General features: G+C 37.4%; 1 protein-coding gene across 4 annotated transcripts in view; it reads left to right on the top strand.

The window, feature by feature from the left end:
• PIK3C2A (phosphatidylinositol-4-phosphate 3-kinase catalytic subunit type 2 alpha) overlaps positions 1 to 26,855 on the top strand; it is a 120,977-nt gene that overhangs the window by 31,811 nt on the left and 62,311 nt on the right. For 3 of the 4 annotated variants that reach the window (XM_055094190.2, XM_003818204.5, XM_008971471.5), the window contains 5 exons: positions 3,339 to 4,468; positions 17,487 to 17,590; positions 22,485 to 22,642; positions 24,391 to 24,511; positions 25,548 to 25,659. In XM_055094190.2, the coding sequence (XP_054950165.2) occupies positions 3,404 to 4,468; positions 17,487 to 17,590; positions 22,485 to 22,642; positions 24,391 to 24,511; positions 25,548 to 25,659 (1,560 nt within the window). In that variant the 5' untranslated portion in view covers positions 3,339 to 3,403. The remainder of the gene's footprint in view (positions 1 to 3,338; positions 4,469 to 17,486; positions 17,591 to 22,484; positions 22,643 to 24,390; positions 24,512 to 25,547; positions 25,660 to 26,855) is intronic. The other variant, XM_034932221.3, reaches the window with a different exon arrangement.

Raw genomic sequence — 26,855 nt, 5'->3', positions numbered from 1 at the left:
GAAGAGAAAGCTGTGATAAAAATGTTTTGGTTGATCTAAAAAGATGAATTCTGATAAGAGCTGCTTAGGGAAGGCTAAAGAGAGGAGACAGTATTTGAATTGGGCCCTGAAGGACAAGTAGAGTTTTTCCAAGGCAGAATGTGTAAAGAAAAGATTTTCTAGGTCCCTCATTGGAGAAGTTTGACAGTGAAAAAAGAAGATTAAAATGGAAGCTACTGGAATCTAAACGGGAATGTTAAGATTTCCCCCCCTTCAATATGGAGAAGACTTAAGCTTTTTTATGGCACAGGACCCTAAGCAAGTAAATAAGTTAACAATGCAAAGGAGGTAATCACCGATGATGAAGTGGAGGGTAATCATTGATGATGAAGTGGAGGGGAAAATACATTTATGTTTAGAAATCTAAGGTTAAGGATACACATGGAGGAAGTCGCCTTAGAAAGGAAAAGAAAACCGTTTGTTCCCTGAGGATAAGTGAAGGAAGGTGGTGGTGGAAGTTAAAACAGAAGTTTGTTGCTAAATAGTAAAGTGGCTTGCGCTTTGTTTTCTAAAACTAATAAGAAAAAGTTTATCAGTTATCTATTGCTATGTAACAGAATCATTCCAAAATGATTCTGTGGGTTATCAATTTGGCTTTAGCTCAGCTTGGTGATTTCTTCTGCTGGTCTCACCTTCAGTCACTCATGGAGTTGTGGTCATCTGGAGTGTGGATGGATGGTCTAAGATGGTGGCTTCACTCACATGTTTGGTGGTTGGTGCTGGCTGTTAGCTGACCCCTCTCATCCTCAGTGAGCATTCACATAGCAGTGGCTGCATTTCAAGAGACAAAGAACTGAGGTAGTAAAGCCTCTTAGGACCTAGATTTGGAACTCCTATTCCCACAGTGTCACTTCCATTTCATTGGTAAAAGCCAAGTCACAAGGCCCGCTCAGCTCAAGAGAGTAAAGAAATAGATCCCTCCTCTTTATGAGAGGAACAAGAAAATCACATCCCAAGTAGTGGGAGTATGTGTTGAAATGGGAGGAATTTGTGCTCCTCCTATTCCCTACTACCCAGCCTTTTATTTTGAAAATTTTCAGTCTTGGCAACCAAGTTAAAAGAATGTCAAAGTGAATACTCATATTTGTATCACCTAGATTCTACTATTAACATTTTTCTATACCTGTCTAATCACATATTTATCCATCTATCCTGCTATCCATTAATTTACCTTTTAAGAAAATGCATTTCAAAGTAAATTGTAAGAGCCAGGCACAGTGGATCATGCCTGTAATGAGGCATGAGGCAGGAGGCTTGCTTGAGGCCAGGAGTTCAAGACCAGCCTGGGTAACATAATGAGACCTCCCCCATCTCTAAACGACAAGAACAACAAAGTAAATTGTAGACATTAGTACTTTCCTGTAAGTGCTTTGTGCATATGTAGCAAGAGTTCAATATTTACAGCTTTTTCTTTTGATATAAAGTTTACATACAGTAAAGTGTGTATATTTTAAATATACATTGTGCCCATGCTTTGTAGTCTACCACAGAAGGGAAAATAGTTGTATGAAGGAATTGCAAAATAATACTCTAAGGACATTCCAAGGACATTCTTTGAATTCCTCTTTCTTCATGACCTCCTCACTAAAATTTTTTTTGTTTGTTTAGTATTACCTCAACACTTAGGATTTTCATTTGTATTATATTAATTTGAATTTATTTTGGGTTTTTCCCTACCTCCTTGTCTCACGTATATATTGAGCATATACGGTAGACAAGCATTGTGTTTGCTAGAAAGAAAGACCGTAGAATGTAAACAGGAGCTCTCTTGCTTTCTAGGTATTTAAACTGGATGTATCACAAACCAGATTAGATTAATAATACGTACCATTTATTTAATGCGTATGCCCAAGGCCAATGATAGGCACTTCTATGTGTATTATTTCATTTAGTTTGTGTACTAATTTAGATTGATACTTTTTTATTTTAAAAATTAGGAAACTAAGACATACAGAAAAGTTTTCATTTGGCCAAGGTCATATACCTTCTTTTTATTTTTTTTGAGACGGAGTCTCTCTCTGTTGCCCAGGCTGGAATGCAGTGACGTGATCTCGGCTCACTGCAAGCTCTGCCTCCCGGGTTCATGCCATTCTCCTGCCTCAGCCTCCTGAGTAGCTGGGACTACAGGTGCCCGCCACCATGCCCGGCTAATTTTTTGTATATTTAGTAGAGACTGGGTTTCACTGTGTTAGCCAGGATGGTCTTGATCTCCTGACCTTGTGATCTGCCCACCTCAGCCTCCCAAAGTACTGAGATTACAGGTGTGAGCCACCGCGCCCGGCCAGTCATATACCTTCTTAAACTAAGGTGATGTGACTCCAGAATCCATATTTAACTCTTTTATCATATTGATTAGAAGCAGAAAATGTGCTCGGTGTTACAGAGTAGCTAAGCAACCTTTCAGTAGGTCGTATTGCTTCACAGGGTAATCTTGGTCTGAATTAAGTGTTTGTCTTAAATAGAGGAGTATAAATTTTTATAAGCTAATCTATGACAAAGTTTAAAAATTATCTTCTCATCTTTTCGTGAAGAATAAAAATATTTAAGGATTTTGAAAAGGAGAAATTTTGGTATTATAACTATTGATTTAACTGCAGATAATCAGAATAGAAATGTAATTAAAACTATATGGCCAATTCAGCTATAATTTAATCTTTGAGTGAAATATTGCCTCAGAACTTCTAATAAGCCTTAACACTTTGTCTTATTCAAATCCATGTTACATTATACATTTTTAATATTTCTGGAAGATTATTAAACCTTAATCAGTTTTGCACATAGTATTTTGATAAAATAATAGTTTCCTGTTTTATTGACTAGGTATTGGATGTTTTTATTGCTAATTGGCTTTTGAGCAATTTAACAAATAGCAAAAGATCAAAAACCATTTTGATTTGCTATTTCTGCATATTGGTAAACCCTGTCTGAACTGTTGAAAATATGTGACTAGCACTTAAGTCATTTCATGCTAAGAATTCTGCCAGAAGTACCACTGGTTAATGGCAGCCATTTTGACTGCTAAAATGAAAGCGTCTAAAGTTCATTTACTGTGCCAGCTTTCCAGTTGTGTCAGGAAATGGGGTTAAAGTAATGTGTATCTGAACATCTTCTGTAACCCAACAGTGTATAAGGTGTTACGTGTTCCTTCACCCAGATTTTATCTAACTGTTTTATTTTGTTTATTTTGTAGTATATTTTTCTAAGTGGCTTAAAGTCCAAAGTCATATGGGGTAGGTTGCAAACAAAATATATTTATGTTTGGAAATCTAATTGAGTGTTATGTTTATTTTTATGTATAGGCCTTGCTATTTTGGAAGCTACAAGAAAAAAATAGAGGAAGGAAGGTTTGGTCTTTTTAGTGGACATGGCTCAGATATCTAGCAACAGCGGATTTAAAGAATGTCCATCTTCACATCTGGAACCAACAAGAGCAAAAGATGTGGACAAAGAAGAAGCATTACAGATGGAAGCAGAGGCTTTAGCAAAACTGCAAAAGGATAGACAAGTGACTGACAATCAGAGAGGCTTTGAGTTGTCAAGCAGCACCAGAAAAAAAGCACAGGTTTATAACAAGCAGGATTATGATCTCATGGTGTTTCCTGAATCAGATTCCCAAAAAAGAGCATTAGATATTGATGTAGAAAAGCTCACCCAAGCTGAACTTGAGAAACTATTGCTGGATGACAGTTTCGAGACTAAAAAAACACCTGTATTACCAGTTACTCCTATTCTGAGCCCTTCCTTTTCAGCACAGCTCTATTTTAGACCTACTATTCAGAGAGGACAGTGGCCACCTGGATTATCTGGGCCTTCCACTTATGCTTTACCTTCTATTTATCCTTCTACTTACAGTAAACAGGCTGCATTCCAAAATGGCTTCAATCCAAGAATGCCCACTTTTCCATCTACAGAACCTATATATTTAAGTCTTCCAGGACAATCTCCATATTTCTCATATCCTTTGACACCTGCCACACCCTTTCATCCACAAGGAAGCTTACCTATCTATCGTCCAGTAGTCAGTACTGACATGGCAAAACTATTTGACAAAATAGCTAGTACATCAGAATTTTTAAAAAATGGGAAAGCAAGGACTGATTTGGAGATAACAGATTCAAAAGTCAGCAATCTACAGGTATCTCCAAAGTCTGAGGATATCAGTAAATTTGACTGGTTAGACTTGGATCCTCTAAGTAAGCCTAAGGTGGATAATGTGGAGGTATTAGACCATGAGGAAGAGAAAAATGTTTCAAGTTTGCTAGCAAAGGATCCTTGGGATGCTGTTCTTCTTGAAGAGAGATCGACAGCAAATTGTCATCTTGAAAGAAAGGTGAATGGAAAATCCCTTTCTGTGGCAACTGTAACAAGAAGCCAGTCTTTAAATATTCGAACAACTCAGCTTGCAAAAGCCCAGGGCCATATATCTCAGGTATAGTCTTTTCTTACTAACTTCTCAAACTTAGTATAACACAGAGTTCATATTTGTGTACATAATTTGTGTTTTTTTGTTTTTGTTTTTAAGAAGGAGTCTCGCTCTGTTGCCCAGGCTGGAGTGCAGTGGCGTGATCTCGGCTCACTGCAAGCTCCGCCTCCCGGGTTCACACCCTTCTCCTGCCTCAGCCTCCCGAGTGGCTGGGACTACAGGCACCCGCCACCACACCCGGCTAATTTTGTGTATTTTTAATAGAGACGGGGTTTCACCGTGTTAGCAAGAATGGTCTCGATCTCCTGACCTCGTGATCCACCCGTCTCAGCCTCCCAAAGTGCTGAGATTACAGGCGTGAGCCACCGTGCCCAGCCCATAATTTGTTAAGAAAAAAAAATATTTTTCACTTTGAATTTTGTTTTTCTTTGCTCTCAAGTGTGCTTTGATTCTTTGCTTGTGTGGCAAAGGATGAAATGTGATTAGGCCAATTGAAAAATTGCTTGCTATTAATATTTTTCTAGGATTGTAAATAAAAAGCCTGTAATGAAGGAACTGGCTGTCACTGAGAGGCATTTAAGATATTTTAAATTTGTCTGTCCATATCTCCTCATTACATGTGCTCCCTTTTTTCTCTTCTTCCTTTTTTTTTAATGCAAATAAGGAATTTTGGTTTTTAGCCCCATTATAGAAATTCTCACGCATTTTGTTTTGTTGTTTTTAACCATGAATCAATGAATGAATAAATAACCCCAGAGAGAAGAGCAATTTAAAGGACTCTCCCTTTAAACACTTTTATCGATAAAAGTGAAGAATGAAATATTACCATTGCAGATTTGTGTTTTGCTTTTATATCTGTGTATCCTGGGAATGTTTAAGCCTCATTCTCACTTTAATGTGAATTAATATTCAGCTAATTAGATCAGCACTTACCTACTATTTTATCATTGGGAGTTAACTAGCATTTAGATGGGGAAGGGAGGGATGGATTTTGCATGATTTGTATCGGTTTATGTTGAATTGTTGACTTTATTTATTATTATTATTATTTTGAGATGGAGTTTTGCTCTTGTTGCCCAGGGTGGAGTGCAGTGGTGCAGTCTCGGCTCACTGCAACCTCCACCTCCCAGGTTCAAGCAATTCTCCTGCCTCAGCTTCCTAAGTAGCTGGGATTACAGGCATGTGCCACTACACCGGCTGATTTTGTATTTTTAGTAGAAACTGGGTTTCTCCATGTTGGTCAGGCTGGTCTCGAACTCCCGACCTCAGGTGATCAGCCCACCTTGGCCTCCCAGTATGCTGGGATTACAGGCGTGAGCCACCATGCCCGGCCAGATTGTTGACTTAAAAAAAAAAAAACATTTTGGATGTCTGGAAGGAAGAGAAATCGGTGTTAAGAAGGTTTAGACAGCATGATGGCTCATGTTTATAATCCCAGCACTTTGGAAGACTACGGTGGGAGAATCACTTGAGCCCAGGAGTTTGAGACCAGCCTGGGCAACATAATGAGAATCTGTCTCTAACACAATTACAAAAAAATTAGCTGGGCGTGATGGCATACTCCTGTGGTCCCAGCTACTTGGGAGGCTGAGGTGGGAGGATCGTGTGAGACCAGGAGGTTGAGACTGCTGTGACCCATGATTGTACCACTGTACTCCAGCCTGGGCGACAGAGCAAGACTCTATCTCAAAAAAAAGGGGCAGTTGGGGGGAAGGCACTGGTCCCCCTAATCTTCCCATCCTGCAGGGCCCAGGTCACTGCTGGATTCATATTCGGGTCAATTTCTAATAGGCAGATGACTCCCCAGCTGTGGGTCTCTATTTTATAGGTTTCTCATGAGAGAAATGAATTCTGTGTTTAGTGCCTGGAGTCAGGATTTGAGATGTAGTCTGGATTTAAGATGTCAGCTGTTTGTAGTTGTTTGGGAAGGGCAACTGCCTCGAACCTGGAGACAGACATTGGGGCTCTGAAAAGTTAGTCTTGCTATCAAAGAAAAGGAAGCCCCTTGTCTTGTAGGGAGCTGTGCTTAGGCTCAAGCCTTGCACTGGTAGAAGGCAGAGCCCCGCAATGAATGCATTGTAGCTACAATAGATTGTCTTGAAGTTAATACAGATGTTTATAAATTACCTTGATTAATTTAATTATATCTTAAATTCTGAACTTCCCATTATTGAAAAGTCATTTACCTACTGAGAGAAATAGATTATCCCAGCTAAGCTGACATTACCATTCCAGATGCAATGTAGTCATCATCTTAAGCAAGTTAAGGTTTCTGGGTAGGTGGGTTATTTACTGTCCAAAGCTCCAAGACTGGGATTCGGAACCCAAGAACTTACATGCTTTTTATCTATGTTGTACATATTCAAACCGAACTCTTTATTTATTATTATTTTTTTACCAATATGTTGCCAAAGCCAAAGGACTCTTCTGCATTTTTTTTTTAATCACTGAGACAGAAAGCTCACAAGAATCCTATGAGGCCAGAGTATGACCCATCCCTATTTTACAGTTGAGGAAACTAAGATGCAAAGAAGTTAAAAGGAATTACTGTTAATATTTTGGTGTAATAATGGTATTGCAATTAATTAATTAAATCTTATATTTAGAGATGTATACTGTAGAATTTAAAATGTAGTAAAATCAAGTGAGGTATTGGGGTTTGGAGGGCTTATAGATGAAACAAGATTGGCTATATGTTGATAATTGTTGAAGCCGATGATGGATACCTGGGTGTTTATTCTGTTATTTACTTTGTGTATATTTGAAAATTTTCATGATAACAAGTTGGAGGTCAAGGAGAGGGCTGCAGAACTCTTTGCAAGCAGCAAAGTTCTGACATTCAAACCCATCTGACTCTAAAAGCCCTCCCTTTTTTTTTTTTTTTCCGAGACAGTTTCTCTCTTGTCGCCCAGGCTGGAGTGCAATTGCGTGATCTCAGCTCACCGCAACCTCTGCCTGCTGGGTTCAAGCGATTCTATTGCCTCAGCCTCCCGAGTAGCTGGGATTACAGGCATGCACCACCACGACCGGCTAATTTTGTATTTTTAGTAGAGATGCGGTTTCTCCATGTTGGTCAGATTGGTCTCAAACTCCCGACCTCAGGTGATCTGCCTGCCTCAGCCTTCCAACGTGCTGGGATTACAGGCGTGAGCCACCAAGGTCTGCCAGCCCTCCCTTTTTCAAACTCCAGTGATACAACATGCTATTTTGGAAGGAGTAAGTTCCCTGTCATAGGAGATATTCAAATATGGTTCAAATGGCTTCCCAAATTTAGTTATATGTCACAGTATCCTAGAGAGTTTAGGCCTACTCAGTCCTGATTTGGAGGAAGGGGTGTCAAAGGACAGTATGAAATTTCAGGGGGAAGATAACCAGTTTTTTCAAAACTTTCCCCCTTGGACCTGCATTTGGGACCTCTTGACTAGATTATTTTAAAGTTTCTTCATACTCAGGAGCCTATAAAGTTGGGAAAATGACAAGACAAATAGCAAATGTGAAAATAGAGTACCCTGGGAACAGTTTCTTTTCAGCTCAAAACCCAAAGCACAGGTTGCTAATGCTTTCATTGCGAAACTCAACTTCCTGCCCCTGCTTGACCTTTTTAGTTTAGATTGGTCACTCCTAGTTCAACACATGTGTTCTCCACCCTTTCCTTTGGTGGGGCAGGGGTGTGACACCCATGTAAGTCTCCCTACATTTATTTTTTCTTATGTATTTAAAATATTTGTCACAGTACCATCTTGATATTTTCCTTATTTGGGGTGCTTTCAGAAAGTATCTTGGAGGAATAATGAGGATGGGTAGTTTCCTAAAGATAGGAAGAAGTTTGCCTAGCAAGATCTGGGTAATCAGGTCACATAGGTGTTACAGAGAGCTGCTAGTTGCTCAAACTCTAGGAATTAATTAACTAGGCTGCCAGACAGGATTAGTTTTAGCAGAAACACGTTCCTAGATCTTAGTTTAAAAATATAGGGGAAGGATTAAAGTAGTAAGCAAATGGATTATGAGAGATATGAGTCAGAAACTCGGTAAGCAATAATATGACTTGATCAGGGGATCAATCAGAGAGTGGAGCTAGATTACTACAGTGTAGCATGTCAACAGCTTTACTGATAGCATGCTATCTGAACTGACATGGCTTAGGCTACTTGCCAGTCTTAGGGCAGTCTAACTGCAGCATGGCTGAGGAAGTGTTCATCATTCCATTATACTCTAATCAAACCCCATCTAATAATTTTGTTTGAGTATATCCTAAGAGGGGCCACCAGTAAGGAAACTGAAGTTTGTCTTTTTTTTTTTTTTTTTTTTAAGACAGGGTCTCACACTGTTTTACCTAGGGTGGAGTGCAGCAGTGCGATCACGGCTCACTGTAGCCTCTACCTCCCATACTCAAGTGATTCTTCTAATGCAGCCTCCTGAGTGGCTGGGACTACAGGTACACGCCACCACACCCAGCTAATTTTTTTGGGTTTTGTGAAGATGAGGTCTCCCTGTGGTGTAAGCCATTGTGCCCAGCCTAGAGTATGTCTTGAAAAGAGAAGACTATAGTTTTCAGGATCTAGAACTTATGCCATTTGAGGAACTGTTGGAGGCATTTTGTCTGAAGAAGAGAGTATTAATTGGAGTTAAATCACTGAATCTGAGTTTCTTTATCTATGAAATAAAGTTGGCTAGACTAGATCCCTTTCATAAATAATAGTTAAAATTTGGGAAGTTGCCATGTGGAAGAGGAAGTGGACTTTTTTTTTTTTTTTTAAGGTTTTGTATTTTGGACATACATTTTCAAACCAATTCAGGAAGTAGAATACCTGAAAGTCATGGTGCTCTTATAAAACAGGATGAAATGTTGATATACTAATTTTTTCAGTACGTTAAATATATTAAGTATACTACTTTGTGTTACATTAGATGACAATCTGTGCTAGATTATAATAGAAACAACTGGTAGAATGGTGGGTGTGGTGGCTCATGCCTGTAAACCCAGTGCTTTGGGAGGCCGAGGTGGGAGGATTGCTTGAGGCCAAGAATTCGAGACCAATCTGGGGAATGTAGGGAGACCCGTGTCTATAGAAAAAAAAAATAGCTGTATGTGGTGACGCACGCTGGGACTACAGCTATTCTGTAGTCCCAGCTACTCAAGAAGCTGCAGTAGGAGGATCTCAAGCCCAGGAGTTTGAGGCTGCAGTGAGCTATGATGATAAGGCCGTTGTACTCCAGCCAAGGCTACAGAATGAGACCCTGTGTCTAAAAAACAAAGGAATAACTGGTAGTAAGGCCTGAAAGTTAAAATACATTGCATAGAAAAACTTAAAATTAAACAAGTCCTATTTGTTTGTTTGTTTTTGTTTGTTTTTTTGAAACAGGATCTCGCTCTGTCACCCAGGCTCTGGAGTGCAGTGGCGTGATCTCGGCACACTGCAACCTCCACCTCCCAGGTTCAAGTGATTCTCCTGGCTCAGCTTCCCGAGTAGCTGGGACTACAGGTGCATGCCACCATGCCCTGCTAATTTTTGTATTTTTAGTAGAGTTGGGGTTACACCATGTTGACTAGGCTGGTCTCGAGCTCCTGACCTCAAGTGATCCACCCACCTCAGTCCCCCCAAGTGCTGGGATTATAGGCGTGGCCACCGTGCCTGGCCAAACAAGTCCTATTTGTTTATATATTTTTTTCTGTGAATTGAGAATTCAGTTTAGTAGCTTAATTTTAAAATCTGTTGTCCTAAAAAGTAGAACAAGAACCAATGGGGAAGAAAGTCAGGGAGACAGGTTTCATGGTTAAATATCTATAAAGGAACTTAGAAAGAGACATTTCATGATGGTTGCTCTCAGGTTGTGTTAAGAGAAAAACTTTAGGCATATTTAACGTAGTTTAATTCAGCAAAGAAGAGATCACAAATCAGGCAGCCCCTGAAGCAGAATGGGTTCAGGGAGACTCCAGTGCAGCCATGTGGTGGAAGATTTATGGTCAGAAAAGGAAAGTGATGTACAGAAAATGGAAACGAGGTACAGAAACAGCTGAATTGGTTATGGCTTGATGTTTGCCTTATTTGAACATGTTTTGAACAGTTGGCCACCCTTGATTGGCCGAAACTTGGTGATTGGCACAAGAGTAGGTTACAGTTTGTTGTACACATCCAGTTAGGTTACAGTTCACTATGCATGGAGAAATTGTTAGGCTGAACTTAAAATGTGTTAGGAGGCAGGTTTAGGCTAAATTTAACAGTTGTAAACACAATTATTTGAGACATTGACTTAGAGGCTTGGCATGCATCTGTTATAAATGCTATAGATAGGATTTTTTTTTTTTAGATGGAGTCTCACTCTGTTGCCCAGGCTGGAGTGCAGTGATGCAATCTTGGCTCACTGCAACATCCATGTCTCGGGTTCAAGCAATTCTCCTCTCTCAGCCTCCCTCGTGAGTAGCTGGGATTACAGGCACCTGCCACCACACCCGGCAAATTTTTCTATTTTTAGTAGAGATGGGGTTTCACCATTATTGGTCAGGCTGGTCTTGAACTCATGACCTCAGGTGATCCACCCACCTCAGCCTCCCAAAGTGCTGGGATGACAGATGTGAGCCACTGCGCCCGGCCCAGATGGATTTTTGTATGAAAAAGTTCTAAGCCTTCTTGTTAGTGCTAAGATTTCATTTTGTTTGTGTACAGGAAGATAAAGTTTGGTTTGATGTAGACCAAAATAGGGAGATAAACTGAACACTGGTAATAGGCTGACTTTGGAAATCCATGGCACAATTCATTGGCACGGAGCTTTTAATTTTTCACACACCATTCGTCTCTACTTACAAACCTTTCCCTGATATTTTTTATTGGAAAATAATACTGCAATGCCTATTCTTTATAATTACTTCACATGCTTAAGTGTTCATTTCCTGTAAGAATTTTGTGCTTTGTGGTAAAAACTCAACACAGAGGGTATTTTTCTTCTCACTCAGCAAGCTTACTTCCTGTTTCCATCTAGTGTCCTTTGTTTTATTAATAATAATCTAAATACTTTAGTTCCAATTTTTTGTGACCAAAACCAGTAAAAGACATAATACTTAAAACTGTCTTCTGGCAATTTAAGTTTAAATCAGGCTTTTAGTTAATAGCTGTGAATTTAACTACTTTGAGCAGATTTCAAAGAATTTTATAATAGATCAAATTATTGTCATAGAGGTGGCTTTGCAAAGTTCTTTGGTTGTAAACTCTTTCTAAAAGTTAATTGTATTAACATTTTAAACATATCCCCATTGGCAAAATGTCTATTATTAATTTTAAAGAAGAGCGAAAGTTAAACAAAATGTGATTTTCATAGACTGACTGAGTATATTTGAACAGTACATATAAGTTTCTTTGGGAAAAAGTCCAAATAAGGATGTAACCAACTTTCTTCTGAAAAGTAATATGTATTTAATGTTTAAAGTGCATTTATTGAAAACTTGGTGTTGTGTTCCATATAATTTCTGGGTAATGTGGCATGAACCTTGAACTTGTATAGGTATAAATCTTCCCCATATTCTTGTAACTACTTTACAGAGTATTAATGATAAATTTTTGTGAATTATTTTAAACCTTCACCACTTTCCTTAAACCTCCAAACTCACCTCTGCCAACTCTCTACCATTTTTTTTCTTTTAAATTGAGGTCAAGGCCATCCATGTGTGAACTGCTCACCTCACATTTCCCTCATCTTTCTGGTTTGAAAGGAAGAGATGTTCCTTCACTTTTCCAAAACTTAACTGTTTTTTTTTGTTCCTGTTTGTTCCTGTCTTCCCCAAAGTTATTACTGTTTGTTTGTTCGTTTTGGTTTGGTTTGGTTTTGCTAAGGCAGGGTCTTGCTCTGTCATCCAGGCTAGAGTGTAATGGTGCAACCTTGGCTAACTGCAACCTCTGTCTCTTGGGTTCAAGCCATCCTCCTGCCTCAACCTCCTGAGTAGCTGGGACTACAGGGGCATGCCATCATACCTAGCTAAGTTTTGTATATTGTGTAGAGATGGGGTTTCACTATGTTGCCTAGGCTGGTCTCCATCTCCTGGACTAGAGCTATCCACCTGCCTCCCAAAGTGCTAGGATTACAGATATGAGCTACCACACCTGTCCTTAAAGTTATTACTCTTTAAAAAGGAATTTGTACTCACTGCCTTTCCAGTCTCTTGCTCTCCTTCTGTTATTCCCATTATGTTATAGAATTGCCAATCCCTTGACCATATTCACCATTTCGCCCTTTTGCTTATTTTTAAAAAATTGACTACATCCTTTTCTTGAAACTTCTGTTGCCCTGGGTAAATCTACTTCCTATTTTTCTTCCTGTGACTTTTGACTCCTTTTTCTTTGTCTAGCCTTTAAACATAGGCATTCCTCCAAAGGTTTTGTTCTTGGTTGTTTTTAATAACACTTTACTTGTTTTCCCTTGGCCAGTGCTTTATTCTTGAGGCTCCAATTTACTTAAATTGAAAGCTACTGATCTAGACCCTTGTAGTAATGTGACTCCTTGGCCGTCTATGCTCGAGATGCCGTGATGGTTAATTTTATGTTTCAGCTTGACTAGGCCATGAGGTGTCCAGATATCTGATCAGACATTATTCTGGGTATTTCTATGAGCGTGTTTTTGGGTCAGATTAATGTTTGAATTGGTCAGCTGGATAAAGCAAATTCCCTGCTTAATGTGAGTGAGCCTCGTCCAATTAGTTGAAGGCCTGCAGAATGACCCTCCCAAAAGTAAGGGGGAAACTCCCCCTGCTTGACTGCTTTGAAGCTGGAACATCAATTTTTTTCCTACCTTTGGACTAAAACGGAAGCATTGGCCCTTCCTGGGTTTTGCAACTGCACCATTGCTCTCCTTTGTCTCCAGCTTGCCAACTGCAGATCTGGAGACTTGTCAGCTCATAATTGCATAAGCCATTCCATATATACGAAAATAAAGAGATGTCCTAGTTCTGTGCCTCACAGATACAGGCCCTTATGTCTCCTTTAGCTTCCCAAAGAGACTGTTTCCTCTTAATGGAGCTTGACCCAAAGACTGCTGACTGAGAATTTGCTGTCTCAGTGATCCTGATGGATGCTGACAGCAGTTAACAGAGAGAGTGAGTTCCCTGTAAAAAATTACAGAAATTGGATGATCACTAAATCTTTGTCTCTAGCTCTGGAATAGAATATTTCTGGAGTAGAACATTTCTAGACGATGACCTAAACATCTACATGGATTTTCAAACACAACATATTTACTAGAGAACTTTGTATCTTCCCCTGCAAACTTCTTTCTTTGTTCCAGGTATTGGCTAATGCATTGGCAGTGTTTTCTTATTGATTATCATATATCTCTTTCATTTGTTAAAAAATGTGTGTGGTTATACAATGTGAGGATTGCACATACTAATCATTTGTGGACTCCACCATTAAAGAACTTGGGCTAGAAAGGGGAGACAAAATGTGAATGTGTATAAATGCAGTACAAAATAGAAAGTCTTGAGTGCCACAGAAGAAACGTCTGTGCAAGATCCATGGAGAAAAGAGATGATTTGATGCTTTGGTTTGTTTGTGTGGAGTTTGGAAGTGGGGTGGGAGTATGGGTGAAGGGAATAGGTGTAAAATATATGTATTTTTTATTCCAGAAAGAGCAGAGGGAAAAACCCAAAACTGTTAATGTTTGAGGTGAAATATTGGCAGCCTAGCTATTTTTTACTCTTTACAGACTTTAACGTTTGAGTTAACTTTCCAGATTCTATTATTACCTTGATGTGTGACTAGATAATTATTATATTCAGTTTTTGTTAATTCAAACTCGTAACTTGAATAAAAGGAAAGACCTAATTCATGAGAGACACAGCAAGAAATACAACTATTATTATTTTTTTTAAATCCTAAAATGCCACCTAAGGAGATTCAGAATCTGTTTTTAAAATAAGTAAAACATGAAGAACAGTTCTTCAGGGAAAGATGATTCTTGGGTCAAGCAAAGCTTTAGGTTTTCCCAGCACTGCTCCCACAAAGGTCACAGTGTTGTTTTTCACATTGTGTTTTTAAGGATTTTTAAGGATATTCTTTTGAGAGACAGATTAGCATGGTGATTAAGCATGTGACATTGAAGCCAGACTGCCTGGGTTGAAATTAACACTCTGCCTATATTAGCTGTATGACCTTGTGAGTTAATTAACTCATCTGTGCCTCATTTTTTCCATAAAATGGGAGTAATAATAGTTCCCACCTAATAGAGCTTTTTTGATAAATAAGTATATAAATGAATGCCTCTAGATATATTTATATAATTATATATATATATTTATTATTTTTTTTTTTTTTTGAGATGGAGTTTTGCTCTTATTGCCCAGGCTGGAGTGCAATGGCACGATCTCGGCTCACTGCAACCTCCGCCTCCCGGGTTCAAGCGATTCTCCTGCCTCAGCCTCCCAAGTAGCTGGGATTACAGGCATGCACCACCATGCCCGGCTAATTTTGTATTTTTAGTAGAGATGGGGTTTCTCCAGTTGGTCAGGCTGGTCTTGAACTCCCAACCTCAGGTGATCCGCCTGCCTCGGCGTCCCAAAGTGCTGGGATTACAGGCATGAGTCACAGTGCCCAGCCAAAAATTAATAGATTTTTGACACATGTGGTGAAGGAAGTTTAAGAGGAAGGTGAAGGGAAAAGTCCAGAGGCAGGATAGCTTGATTTGTGTTTTATAGGAACAGGATATGATTCAAGCTAACTGGAACATAGAAATCTTTAGGGAAATTCTGGGAAATAAGATTGGATTAGATTGTGGCAGATTTGGAGTGTGAAACCAGAGGATTTGCTAGGAAATATAAAATCCCATTCCTTAGAGTAATATAGTCTATTTGTCATAGTGGTTGCTTCTGTAATACAAATTGATTGATATGTGATTGGTAACTATGAGACTGAGGTCAATATAATGGGGAAGTAGCATTAGTTCAGACGTAATCTTTCCCAGCATATTAACTTTTTGAAATAATCAGAAACAAACTTCTCACAACCTAAGAGAAAGCTTTAGCACTATATGAAGATATTAGGAAAACACTGAGAATTCTGCAGAAGTGTCCTCTTATTAGTGAAAATGAGTGGCTTCAAGAACAGTTTCACATTCCACAGTATTAATCTGTCAGCTATAACAATGTTTGCAGACCAAGAAGCTGCAAAAACATTATTTCTCTTTGATTTTTTTTTTTTTTTTTTTTTTTTTTGAGACGGAGTCTCACTTTGTTGCCCAGGCTGGAGTGCAGTGGCGCGATCTCAGCTCACTGCAACCTCTGCCTCCCAGGTTCAAGCAATTTTCCCGCCTCAGCCTCCTGAGTAGCTTGAATTACAAGCACTTGCCACCACGCCTGGCTAATTTTTGTATTTTTAGTAGAGACAAGGTTTCACCATGTTGGCCAGGCTGGTCTTGAACTCCTGACCTCAGGTGATCCGCCTGCCTTGGCCTCCCACAGTGGTACTGTACTTTTAACTTCATTGCAATTGGTGTTGACTAGAAGCATATGTCCTGAAGAATTCATATCTCAAATGAGGAAACAAGAGCACCAGGGTTTTAGGCTTCAAAGGATGAAATGCTAGGTGCAAATGGGAGCAGACATTTAACTGTGCTAGTATTTTTGTAAGGACCTATTATCGTTTTAGTTAGGGCTTTGATTACAGAGTTATATTGATATAAAAATTATTTTTATTTTTAGAGATGGGGCTTCACTGTGTTGCTTGGGCTGGCCTCGAACTTCTGGGCTCAAGTGACCCTCTTAATTTAGCCTCCTGGGTACCTGGGACTACAAGTGTGCAGTGCCACACCTGGCTACATTGATATTCAGTAGTCTACCTTAACTCTGTTTTCCCCAGGAGACTTGTTACTTTTAGTTGTGGTTTTGTAGCACTCGAAGTATTTATTTTTTTCTCCAAATGTGTATATCACATTCTAGCAGAAAGGGCTCTGACATGTTTTAAAGGAAGGAAACTCATAAAGGAATTGTTGACCTAAATTTTCAGTTTAATTTTCTCACACAGAATCATCTTGTGTGCTGAGGCAGGCAGATTGCTTGAGCCCAGGAGATTGAGATCATCCTGGGCAACATGGTAAAACCCCGACTCTACAAAAAATACAAAAATTAGCCAGGTGGGGTGGTCCATGCCTGTAGTCCCAGCTACTTGGGAGGCTGAGGTGGATCACCTGACCTCAGGAGGTCAAAGCTGCAGTGAGCCATTGTTGAGTGACTGTGCTCTAACCTAGGCGACAGAATGAGTCCTTGTCTCAAAAAACAAAGAAAAAAAAGAATCTTTTTGTGTGCCATAGTCATTGAAATCTGTTATAGCTCTTGAAATGTACGCACTTTGTTCTCACTGAATTTTGAATTGAGAATGTTCCAATTCTAATTTTAAAGGGAATTTATATTTGAAATTTGCACCAAATCAAGTATTTTTATGTAGTGTCAAAACACTCTCAATGGACTCTGCTGTTTGGCTATGCTTGGGTGGTGAATTGATCTCCCTGAAAGCTGTAAACAGTTTTTGACCAGACGTAAACTTAGCTTTTTAGGGGTTGTGAGGATGTTTGTATAAGTTTATTAACCTAGAAAATGCCCATTCTCTTACATAAAAAACCATCTTTCTTGGGATTTGGGGCCTAGTTGAATATATAGAATTTCTGGCTGATTAGAAGAGTCCCAAATGGGCTTGATCTCTTCATATTCTTAAAACAGAGAGTCCTTTAATTTCATTTAGTTGTAAAATTTCTAAAGTGTCTATTTTAGGAATATTTTGAATGGAAAGGTCTTTAGCATTCCATTCTTACTGACCGGTATAGCCTGTTTCTACTATTGAGCAAGTAAAACCAAGGAACTAAAATAAGGCTTAGTTGACATTACTTTTACAAAGATAGAAATATATAATTTAAAAATTTGTTATTGATATGATTTATTTTACCTCCATTGCTTTGTACATATTTTCATAAAAATATGTTTGTGCTATGCTGCTATGTAGCATTTTGTGGATCTTCCACTTTTAAAATAAAAACACTTTTTTAATTACAGAAAGACCCAAATGGGACCAGTAGTTTGCCAACTGGAAGTTCTCTTCTTCAAGAAGTTGAAGTACAGAATGAGGAGATGGCAGCTTTTTGTCGATCCATTACAAAGTAAGGAATTTTTCTTTATAAATGTTCATTTGAAAAATTCACTTGAAAACCAGTTTAGTGCTAATAATTCTAAAATTTTAAAAATTTTAATTATTTTCTTCTTATGGCTAACATTTCAAGTCAGAGTTAATTGGCACCTTATCACAAACTACAGTTGAACTTGTATCTTCACCTGTTAGATTTCTTAATATTTGGAAGAAAAAACTGAGGTCAGACAGTAGAGTTCTGATACTGTAATAACCAGTGAAAAATATGACTTACCTGTAAGTTTCAGTACACTTAAAAAATACCTACTTTTGTTTTAGAGAGACTTAATTTTGCTGTAAACTTTCTAGCATTCAAAATACTGTTTGACATATTTAAGAGATGATATTATAATAGGCAAGTTTAGAGGAGCAAATATATTTTCTGAAGTTTAGAAAAACACATTTATAGAATGTTCTCTCAATCTTAAATGTGTCTAACATTCATTATAGGTGAGGAAACTGAGACTCAGAGAAGTAACCTAACAAACTTTACTTGGCTAGTCAGTGATATCAGTAATAGAACCAACTCTCTTTTGCTTCTGGTTAAGCATGTTTTCTTCCCATTATATCACTATATTAGTCGTGACTTCTGTTACGAGTGCTAGAAACCCATCTTGAACTTAAAAAGGTTCATGTATTGGTTCACAACCCAAATAGCAGATAGAGGAAGGATGGGGTAGAGTTCATTAACAGCAAGATTCAGGAATTCATTACTATATATCATCCCTCCTTCCTTCGATTCTCCTTATCCTCTCCATTTCCTTTCCTTCACCTTCCTCACTTTTCTTCCTCTGCCTTTCCTCCATGCAATTTAATGGTCTCAGTAGCAGAGAAGAAAAAGGAGTCCCCTTAGCTAGCCAGATAGGAAAATCCCATAGGAGGAAAGAGTGGAACAACAATCCTTGTGGCCAAGAGGATGAGAGATCTGTTATCTAAAAAAGGGAAGTAGATCACCACTGGGAGATTTTTTTCTGAATCCAGCATTGTCTTCAGTGTGGTCTGCTTTAAGCATAGCAGTATTTGGGGTTCCCAGAACATTTTTGAGTATGTACATTATTTTAATGTTAAAGAACTTAATATTTAATGAGATTTTCTGGACCATTGGTGATATTTTATTAAAACTCTGTCTTCCTTTATGTTACCTTTTAACCAGCATTTCTTTTCTTCAGAATACCTTAGGAAAAAAATATTATCAGTAGAGTCACTTTTTCTTGGCAAAGGTTACTCTCCCCAGACAGGCCTTGTATTTTTCTGTTAGGCCATGTTAAGTAACTACTACATTTAAGCTTTGCAAGTTGAGAAGTTAGGCTCTCTGAGACCTACCTTTTTTCTCCCATTTGAATCTTAGAGCTATTTATACAAACTCTGCCACTAATTGAAAATGATTGTTTTTGTTTACACACACACACACACGCACACACTTAAATGTGATACGAAACTGCAAATGGACTAAAGAGAGAATGAGTTCTCTTTGTAATTTTATTTTCATTAGTAGACTATGACTGCAACAAATACTAGAGCAGTAAGAAGTACTAGTGTTTTTGAAGGCATGTTCTAGGAACTTCACTTGTTCCCCTGTGGTGACCATGGAGATTGAGATGAGGAGATGTACTTTGAAATTAGTGGCTCTATTTTTTCCATTGTGCTCATTTTGCAGTGGATTTTTAAAACAAGTATGTAGGCTTTTAATTAGAGAGCCAGTTCTTTGCTTTTTGAGATCTCCTAAAATTATTCATTTATTCATTTAAATTCAGCTGTGAAATTAGCGTCAGGCTGTCAGAATGATATTTGTTTATAGTTAAGATAAAATACAAAACAGACTTGGAATTTATTACCAGTTCTAGGTATTGGTTTTTGTTGTTGTTGTTTCTCATCTGTGAAATTAAAGAGTTGGACTAGTGATTTCAAAGATGTCTTTCAGTTTAAGATTCTGTAATACATTGATTCAGGACTGCTTTTCATTATTACTGAGTTTTTTGTCTTATTTCTTTCCTGTTACACCTATCATAATTGACAAAGCTTGCTATATCTACTAGTTACAGGTGCTGAAAAGGTTCTTTTTTTTTTTTTGAAACGGAGTTTTCACTCTTGTTGCCCAGGGTGGAATGCAGTGGTGCGATCTTGGTTCACTGCAACCTTTGCCTTCCAGGTTCAAGCGATTCTCCTGCCTCAGCCTCCTTAGTAGCTAGGACTGTAGGCATGTGCCACCATGCTCAGCTAATTTTTTTTGTATTTTTAGTAGAAACGAGGTTTCACTACATTGGCCAAGCTGGTCTTGAACTCCTGACCTCAGGTGATCTGCCCACCTCGGCCTCCCAAAGTGCTGGCATTACAGGTGTGAGCCACCGCACCCAGTCGAGAAAGTTCGTCTAATAGTGTTAAATACCAGTAGAAGTTATTGCCACTTTATTTGTGGTCCTTTAGGTTAAGATGAGAAACCACATTCTACAGCTGTCTTTCTGAATAGCTTTATGGTCATATTATATTCATATATTCATATATATACTATTTATATCCTATACTAGTATCTTGACCCCAAAAACTTCCTGTATGTTTTCAAGGACTTCAACTCTGCATTTGGTTAATTTTATTCTGAACAGTGCTGACTATACTTTCCTATAGAATAATATTAATTTATTTGAAATTTTTCAAAACCCTCATTTTTATCTCTTTTCTTCTTTTTATATTCTGATTTTGCATGATTTGGTTATCTGTGCAGAATTTTAGTCTGATTGAGCACACAAAAGTAGAAAAATAAACCATAAAGGATTTTCGTTTCTGCGTAGAGATACTGAATTTCCTGAACTGTAGAGCCACACTATGACAAAGCCTTTTATTTGGGTGATAGGGAAGTGGAAATTTTAGAGAAAATAAAAAATTAGAGTTAAATACTCTTTATAGATAGTCACTTAAGAACATCAAACTGTAATGTGTGGCTTAGAGTATCCATAAAAATACCTTATGTGGTCTATATTGAAAGTGAATAATTTACTCAGTCAGCAGTTATTCATTTAATAATTTAATTTGATTTTGTATGTTTAAATGCTTAAAGATTTCGCTACCAAAAAACCCCACAAAAAAACCTCAATTGTAAGGAATCTTAAATCTTAGGTGTTTTGTGGTTTTTGGCAATTTTTATAAAGCAAACAAACCATGGATTAGAAGAAATCAATTTTACAGAAAAAGGTAATTAGTGTATTTTCTGGATCTAGTATCTTCCATGGTACCAAGTAAATACAAAAAAGACTCATTATGAAAACATTTCTTAAATTGTGATAAAATATACGTAACAAAAATTACCATTTTAACTGTTTATAAGTGTACGGTTCAGTGACATAATTACATTCACATTGTTGTGTAAAAGAAAGGACTTATTTTAAGAAAGGGAAATGCAGGTTTCCTCCTCTCAAACCAAGCTAAGTTTTATCACTGGAATTTTTGTCTAATAAATTCTTGTCTTAGCTATCAAGAATTTCTGCTTTTACTTTTGTCATCCTTAACGGTTTCTGAAAATTGAAAGCTTGCTTAGATGTAGAAAAAATTCTCTAACATTTTATACATTAATTTCGTGATTTGATGTGAGCATCTGTCTTAGTGTTTGTATTACTATAAAGGAATGCTTGAGACTGAGTAATTTATAAAGAAAAGGTGTATTATATTTTTAATATTGGATCCTTTGTGTTGCTTAAGATTTCAGTGCAAAAACCAGATTTATTCCTTCACTAACTCATTTATTTGACAAGAAGGTTAAAGCACTTACCATGTACTAGGCACTGTTCTAAACGCTTTATAAACTAAATTCACATAATTCTCACAACAACCCTATCAGGTAAGTAGTAGTATTACCCCCAGTTTATAGAAGAAAAAACCGAAGCAAAAAGGAAATTTAATAACTTGAATAAGTTCACACAGCTAATAAGTAGTATAATCAGGATTCAATCTAAGGTAACCTGGCTCTAGAGGCTATGCACTAATGGTTACATGTGCTACCTCTCCAGAACCTTTTTCTGTCATCTCAAGCTGTTTTATTCTACTTATGTGACCTGATTATTTTAATCTCTACAGAAGCAAGTATACAATACTTCTAGCATTCATTCCATTCATAGCCCTATGAAAAGCAGGAAGGAGGACTGGTACCTGTCTTCTAACCTCTAGAAAAAAGTCAGTTTAAAAGAGCTCACAAGTGTAAAGAAGTTATCAAATCTTTGTCTTATGATAACAGCAGTGCTGGCTGGAGATGAGCCATACACCACATTCATGTATTTAATTTTAAACTGTGTTGCTCCTATGAATACCTTCACAGGCAGTTCTTTCAATTCCCTAAGTTTTAGAAATCACTTTGAGGGAAGAAAGGCCTTGTAGCACTGTAAAAAACCATTGTCTATATTTTGTTCATTATCTAGCAGCCAAAAACAATGTTTGTAGGAAAAAGGTCCTTAGAAGAAAAATATTTTTTAAGACAACCAACTTTTTATCCTTTTGGCCATTATAGTTTTAGGACTACATTGCCTATAGAATCATTTAAAAGGTACCATTTTGTGTAATTGTACTGTGTGGCAAAAGATTTTTAAGCAGAGGACCTCATTTAAAATGCCATTTATCCAAGCATGTGCTTGGGTAGTGTTGATAATGTTACCAAAGATATCCTGGCAGTAGTTCATCTCTTCCTTTTCCTTGGGTTTCTTTTATTTAAAAGGAAAATGCTGGTATTTGGAGTTTCAACAGGAGTTCATTCATTGCAGTTTCATGAGCTGCTTGAGTTGGACAAAGACACAGAACTGAGTGGCTGTAAACATGTAAAGCCTTGTTCAGAGCCCTTAAATGAAGTTTTTTTAAAAAGAATTTAATTTCTTCTTTCTTGTGAACAGATTGAAGACCAAATTTCCGTATACCAATCACCGCACAAACCCAGGCTATTTGTTAAGTCCAGTCACAGCGCAAAGAAACATATGCGGAGAAAATGCTAGTGTGAAGGTCTCCATTGACATTGAAGGATTTCAGCTACCAGTTACTTTTACGTGCGATGGTAGGTTTATGGTTCCTCAAGCCTCTCGTTTTGCTCTGTTAGGGGGAAATGTTTAAAATATCAATATTATCATTCTTTTAATAAACCAATTTTGTTATGTGTCTTTTTGGCATTCATATGGATAGTTTTCTCGTTAGAACTAGTGGGGAATCAGGTTACCTTTATAAATAGATAATTATCTGAAAAGTGCTGAGTAACTTTTGTTAATCAGTGGCTCTTGGCCAAGGCTGAAAAGCATTAGATAGAAAAGCTAATTATAATTTAATTCTTTATTTTTCTCCTTCATTTTATGACAGGAAGCATGCTTGCTTATAAAGAGCTGTCAGTGAAATTGAAATTCCAGATATCTTGCTAAGTTCTTCTGTGGAGAAGATAATTCTTTTATTTTAATCCTTTCTTCCAAACTTGGTATGGGTGTCCTCTCTAGAGACGTATTCCCAAAGTCTGTAGGAAATTTTTTTTATAGTTTTAAAAACTAATTTTATTTCCTTGCAGAGTTTATTGCATTTCATAATATATATTATCTTAACGGGATTCCAACCAAGGAATGAGATCCTGTATTTCTACAGTACTTTGGCCTAAGAATTATGCCGTTTTTATTCTTTAATGGTTATGACTAGGAATATGTCTAATATTCAGATACATTCTTTCTAGCTTTGTACTTTTGAAGGCCCTTTGAAAAAATATAAATCTGAAACAGAAAAGCATTAGCTACTGTAACAATTATTCTTTTAGTTGTTAAAGGAAAAGTTTCGTGTTTTTTTGTTGTTGTTGTTGTTGTTGTTTGAGAGAGAGTCTCACTCTGCCACCCAGGCAGGAGTGCAGTGGCATGATCTTGGCTCACTGCAGTGAGGGTGACAGAGTTAGACCCCATCTCAAAAATATAGCCTACCTGCTGTATTTTTATTTTTCATTGGAAAATATACCAGGCAAATGTCAAACATTTAAAATGGTGAATCTTTTTCTTATAATTCATTTTAAATCATTGTTTGCTAGATACTGCTAAATATCATCTGTGGGGGATTGTTTCCAGGACCCCCTTCAGATACCAAAATCCCAGGATGCTCAAATCCCTGATATAAAAGACATAGTATTATCATATAACTGATGCACATCCTCCTGTATACCTTATTTATTTTTGGTTTAATTTTTAAATTTTTAACTTGTATGGGTACATAGTAGGTATATATATATTTATGGGGTACATGTGATTTTTTTTTAAAGTATCAAAGGGAAAGGGTAACGTGATGTTTTGATACAGGCATACAATGTGTAATACTCCTGTATATTTTAAATCATCTCTAGATTAGTTATAATACCTAATACAATGTAAATGCTATGTAAATATATGCTATACTGTATTGTTTAAGGAATAATGACAAGAAAAAAAGTGTGTACATATTCGGTACAGTTTTTTTCAAGTATTTTTGTTTCATGATTGGTGAATCCACAGATGCAGAACCAACATATATAGAGGGCCAACTGTATTAGGTTAAATAAAATATTATTTTATTTAACCTAATACAATATATTAGGTTATAATAAATAAAATATTATTAAAATTAGCTTCACCTCTTTCCATTTACTTTTTTCAATGTGGCAACTAGAAAATTTAAAATTATATATGTGGCCTACATTTGTGGACTGCATTATATTTCTATTGTATACTGCTGTCTTAAATTATAAGTAATACAGTCTTGAATAAATATAAATGAGCAAAGTGAAAATAATGACTAACTCTTTTACAGTGAGTTCTACTGTAGAAATCATTATAATGCAAGCCCTTTGCTGGGTACATGATGACTTGAATCAAGTAGATGTTGGCAGCTATGTTCTAAAAGTTTGTGGTCAAGAGGAAGTGCTGCAGAAGTAAGTTTATTTAACTACTGAGCAACATCCTTGGAAATTTCATTTTTAATGGTTTAATCTAGAAAAATTTCAAGTTAAATTTATAATGCAGAAATACATTGGGTCCTATTGAATTGATTTATTGAATCAATAAACTTTTATTGAAATATATAATGTCTAAGATGTCATGTCTAAGACAGTGGTGGGGTTTCAGAGATAAGTGAGACATTGTATTCCCTTAAGGAGCTTGTAGTCTTTACAGGAAGAGTTTCAGGCAGTTGGTTAATAAGTGATATAATGGGTCTTTCTTACTGTAAAGAGTCAATAGTCACATCATTATAGACTATATTCCTCTTGCAACGTGCACTGTTACTTTATGCACAGTAGTCAGCTGTGATTTCCTTTCAGTTGCCTGAAATAATCATTATATGAATCTTTTTCTTACCCAGGTATTTATTATATCTTTTTTTTTTTTTTTGAGACAGAGTTTCACTCGTTACCCAGGCTGGAGTGCAGTGGCACAATCTTGGCTCACCACAACCTCCACCTCCCGGGTTCAAGTGATTCTCCTGCCTCAGCCTCCTGAGTAGCTGGGATTACAGGCATGCGCCACCACGCCTGGCTAATTTTGTATTTTTACACAATACAGCCTGTTGGTCAGGCTGGTCTCGAACTCTCGACCTCAGGTGATCCACCCGCCTCGGCCTCCCAAAGTGCTGGGATTACAGGTGTGAGCCACTGTGCCCAGCCTTGTAATTCATTATATCTAGCATTTAGTCCAGTTGTTTTACAGATTTTATTCTCCTAGGCCGCTAGAAATGCCCTGTCCCGATTTTTCTTATTTCCTTCTTCATCTTTGTCTTCATCTTCTTTCTTTTTTACATTGACTCTTCTCGTACAGAATAATTTCTCTGTTTAAATGCTCAGACTTGATTTTAAAACTGTCTCTGTTTTACCATTCTCTTAAATTTCTGATGCAGGTGCAATTTAAATTTTACCCTCACCTTTATAATTTCTAATTTGAATAGAATAGTGAATAATTAATATATCTTAACAGTAATCATTGCCTTGGAAGTCATGAGCATATTCAAAACTGTCGAAAATGGGACACAGAAATTAGACTACAACTCTTGACCTTCAGTGCAATGTGTCAAAATCTGGCCCGAACAGTAAGTGTGTACCTCATAACTGAATTCCATTTGTTTGAATCTGAATAATTCTGCTAATTTGCCAATTTTCAACTTGTACATTTTTCATGATTTCATAGTTGGAATGGGGTGATGAACTCATCCTCAACAGGAATCTTCTTAGCAAATGAGGGGAGATGTTCAATCATGAAGGTTTAGGTAACATAGTCCTTAGAGGTAGAGGCATATTTGAAAATCAAAGTGGAGAAATTAAAATTTGGTTGGTAATAGCTTTATACAAGAGTGAAAACATCAGGGTGAGTCAGGGAAAAATGGGGAAGAAGGAAAAATTTTGAATACTAAATATGGGTTGGGGATGAAAAGAAAATCCACACTGACCTTTGTACCAAACTGAGAAAAATAAATTATTCATCACAAAATGAAAACTAATTCCCTGTTTTAAAACTTCACTACTTTCAGTAGGTGGATGCTGTTTAAAAAAAAAAAAAAAAAGTGCTTTCAATGCTTTCTTTTGAGGTTAAAGCAAAATAGAATGCAGCAAATTTAGCCATTTTGTTTTACTGCGTGAACCCTTGATGAACTTAAAATCGAATTTTTAATCTCTAAAGAGAATTATTCTTTATTTGTTAGAATTTTGGATGGAAAAATATCAGTAATGTCTGCTTTCTTTTTTTCTTGGTTTTCTTGAGTTTTGCTTTTATGTTAGGTAGAATTCATTTCAATTGGGTAAAGACTATTTCATAAAATTTGGTACATTTTAGCAGTCATTGGTAACTTTTCTTTTCAGTTTCTTAAGGAATGATGTTCTTTTTTTTTTTCTTTTGGAGGCAGAATTTCCCTCTGTCATCCAGGCTGGAGTGCAATGGTGTGATCTTAGCTCACTGCAACCTCTGCCACCCACCCTCAAGCGATTCTCGTGCCTCAACCTCTGGATTAGCTGGAACTGCGGGCATGCACCAACCCACCCAGCTAATTTTTTTGTGTGTGTTTTTAGTAGAGACGGGGTTTTGGTGTGTTGGCCAGGCTGGTCTCGAACTCCTGGCCTCAAATGATTCACCTACCTTGGTCTCCCAAAGTGCTGGGATTACAGGCGTGAGCCACCGCGCCCTGTCAGGAATGATGTTCTTGACTACATTTGCATAATGTAGACTTAGGGTAGAAGAGCGAGTACCTTGTTCATGATGGGGAGTGGGAGGAAAATTGATTATCATTAGAAA

This window comes from Pan paniscus, chromosome 9 (genome assembly GCF_029289425.2).
Source record: "Pan paniscus chromosome 9, NHGRI_mPanPan1-v2.0_pri, whole genome shotgun sequence".
Lineage (NCBI taxonomy): Eukaryota > Metazoa > Chordata > Mammalia > Primates > Hominidae > Pan > Pan paniscus.
The sequence above is the reverse complement of the archived record's forward strand: the minus strand, read 5'-3'. Positions and strand labels throughout refer to the sequence as shown.